This window comes from Pteropus alecto, unplaced genomic scaffold (genome assembly GCF_000325575.1).
Source record: "Pteropus alecto unplaced genomic scaffold, ASM32557v1 scaffold202, whole genome shotgun sequence".
Classification (NCBI taxonomy): Eukaryota; Metazoa; Chordata; class Mammalia; order Chiroptera; family Pteropodidae; genus Pteropus; species Pteropus alecto.
Window position 1 is genome coordinate 4,449,607 of NW_006432451.1, and position 3,121 is coordinate 4,452,727.

Below are 3,121 nucleotides of genomic sequence, written 5' to 3' on the forward strand. Positions count from 1 at the left end.
TTTGGCCCCTTTGAAACTGGGGAAGCACTTTCCACTGAATGACTCAGAAGGGAGGGAGATTAGGGTGAGGTGGTGAATGTAGAGTTGTGATAAGTCTACCTTTATAAGTTGAAGTGAACAATAATATAGGAAGAGGACTAAGTTATGCTCTTATACCTGTTATTTATAAATCTGAGCTTGTGTTGGTTTTTACTCTTGGAAAGCATATTCTTAATCATTGACATGCTTTATCTGTCCTATATGAATTTCAGTGGCAAATTCAGGCTCAGTGTTGGTTCCATCTGGGTTTACTAGGAGTAATGGTTCCACTCCTCACTGGTAAGAGCACAACATGAATTTGGACACCTACAATGAAACAAAACAAATTTTCAGAGGTCCATTATCAGTTACCCTCCTATTCAATAATAAGAATTGATCATCATCAAGAAGTTTATTTCTCCACGCCTGGGTAAAATAACAATGATATCTCCAGGCTCTTCACTGGACCCAATGGTCACCAAATCCTTCAGGCATAAACATGGCCACATGACCATATCCTTCCTCAAGAGGAAAGGAGGATCATAATATTGAATTTAGGTGGTTTATATTCCTCAGAAAAGGGCACTCCATAGACTGGAAAACTTGAGAAAGAGGAAGTACATTGAATAAAAATGTAGAGACTCAAACTGGTTTCAGGGCCACAATTCAGTCATAACATCCTTTTTGGAGGTGGGAGGTTGCTGGGCAACAGAAGTATCAGAATTACTCATTCCAAAGCTACATGTGATGTTTAAGATCAGTTCAGGAGCCCTGTGAAGAAGAAGAAGAATTAAAAACAATGCAAGCTCAGAGGCTACATTTTCTTTCCCTCGAGGGTCCCAGGAGAGAAAGAAATAAAGGGAGGCTGAGTGTTGGCCTGATGAAAAATGGAAGACAGTTTCTGGACTTTTCTTCAGCAATGGGGCAAAGTAATGCTCATTGCTTATACCCACCCAAAGATGAAAATGGGACCAAGAGTTGAGGGCAACTGGCTTAACTTGAAAAGGAGGGACAGACTCTGAGAGTTTCTCTTCATCCTCAGAGCACTTCCTATGATATATCCTGAACACAGAGTACTCATTAAATGCTCCCAAACTCATGTTGCAATGAAACAAATAGCACCCCAAGAAGGAAGAAGGAAGCAGAAATACCACCTATTGGCTGAGGTCCTTGTTGTCCTGAAATGAAAGTAAAAGGGAAGATGAATTCAGTAATTGAGAGAGTAAAGAGCAACAGCACCTTAGAAAATTATACAAACAACTGAATCTCATTCTCATGTCACTGAGTATCAAAGCAGGGCCCAATTTGTAGATATAAACCTATGCCAGGCTTAAAAGAACACCCTGAAGAGTAGGGTGACTATTCTCAGGTGTCTTACAGGGCCAAGATCTCAGTCTATACATCTTCCTCCCTACAGGGCTGTCATTACCTTATCAGAATCTGATTTCTGTGGCCTCATTTGCTCTGTCATTTTGCTCTTCTGTCTCAATTTCACCATGGAAGAATAGGAGAATGAAACAGTAGAAAGGCAATATCAACCACTTTCCAAAAGTTTCTTACCTCCTTGGCCTCTAAAATGGAGGGTGAAGCTCACCATGAGGGCAACGAGCCCCAGCACAAAGCCCCCGGTTCCAGTCAGCATCTTGCTCTGGGCAGAATCTGACTGTCCCTCTGGGAAGAAAAGACCCCAGGGCCAGTTTTACCTCCATGTGCTGCAAACTTTGGCCTTGTCTGACACCTGGAGCTTGACCAGTGTACCATGGGGAGAAAGGGAGAGGATGGGGCCAAGCTTGGAGTCACTGTATAGAAAAAGTAGATGCAGAAAGCACCCCAAAGTTCTGAGTCTCAGACTAGTGATGTCCACAGGAGGCAAATGCTGGGTTTAGGTCAGCCCATTAAGTCCAAGCTAAAGAGACTCAAGGGAGACTGAAGGGAGAGGCCAGATTCCACATCTGAGGCCAGTTATGAAGGTGATTGCTTTTCTGGGATTTTCTGACAAGGAGACATTCCTTAGGATCCCCCAGGGCAGGGATAAATACATGTGAGAATCGGCAGATCTCCACTACTCCCAGTCCAGACAGTTAGGGAGTTGATGAGGACACACGGGGTGGTATGACCCCAATGTGTAGTGAGCAGACTCCAGACCCTGGAGCCCAGAGGGTCATCAAGGAGTGACTCATTCCACTCCACAGTGACAGGACTGTCCAAGCTGGGGTATGTCCAAGCTGTCCATTGGGGTGTGACCCCAATGTGTAGTGAGCAGACTCCAGACCCTGGAGCCCAGAGGGTCATCAAGGAGTGACTCATTCCACTCTACAGTGACAGGACTGTCCAAGCTGGGGTGCTCCACTTGGCAGGTATAGACATTTTCCTGCTGGGGAGTCATTTCCAGCATCACCAGGAGGTGGAAGGTCCAGTCTCCATTATAGATCAGATTGGTGGACACAACCCCAGTGGTTTCCTCCTGTCCATTCAGGAACCAGTGAACTTGAACGTTGCCTGGATAGAAATCTGTCACGTGGCAGACAAACAGGTTGTGGTGCTGCAGGAGCCCCTTCTTGGAGGGGAAGACATTCACTTTAGGCTGGACTGGGAGTGAGAAAAAGGATCTTGTTATGACAGCTGAGACAACAAATGCAGTACATTTAGCAATTTTCTTGCCAAATTGACTTCTAGACGTTGAAGATGAATATATCATCTACTAAGCTATTTGGAGACAGAAAATGAGCAACAGTGTAGGAAAAAAAGAATAAAACATTTAAATGTCCCAAGAATGACGTTGTCATTACAATAAAAAGCCGAGAAGAATAGGAGAGGGTCAAGGCACTCTAGAACACTTTCATCAGAAAAGTATGTTAGTAACTAACGGTTTTTGAACAGAAATGTTGAGCCAGCTATGAAACTACCTAAATTTACATTTTCCCGTCTTGTTCTAAAGGATGCATAATCCTTCCAAATATCTTGGAATGAGAGTATATTCAGTCAATAGCATCCCTTTGATCTATCAGTCTGATATCCTCATTAAAAAAGAGATGAAGAAATGAAGTACCTTGATTTGTTCTTTATTTAACCTGTATGTCTCCTGGCCATTTCTACCAAAAAA

The 3,121-nt window shown here is 43.4% G+C and overlaps 1 protein-coding gene across 1 annotated transcript in view; it reads right to left on the reverse strand.

Moving 5' to 3' along the window:
* Positions 1–1,172: 1,172 nt before the first annotated feature.
* Positions 1,173–3,121, reverse strand: part of LOC102883286 (HLA class II histocompatibility antigen, DP beta 1 chain) — a 6,892-nt gene continuing 4,943 nt past the window's right edge. The window contains 3 exon segments of the mRNA XM_015585860.1: positions 1,173–1,196; positions 1,613–1,689; positions 2,326–2,607. Coding sequence (XP_015441346.1) covers positions 1,173–1,196; positions 1,613–1,689; positions 2,326–2,607 — 383 coding nt within the window.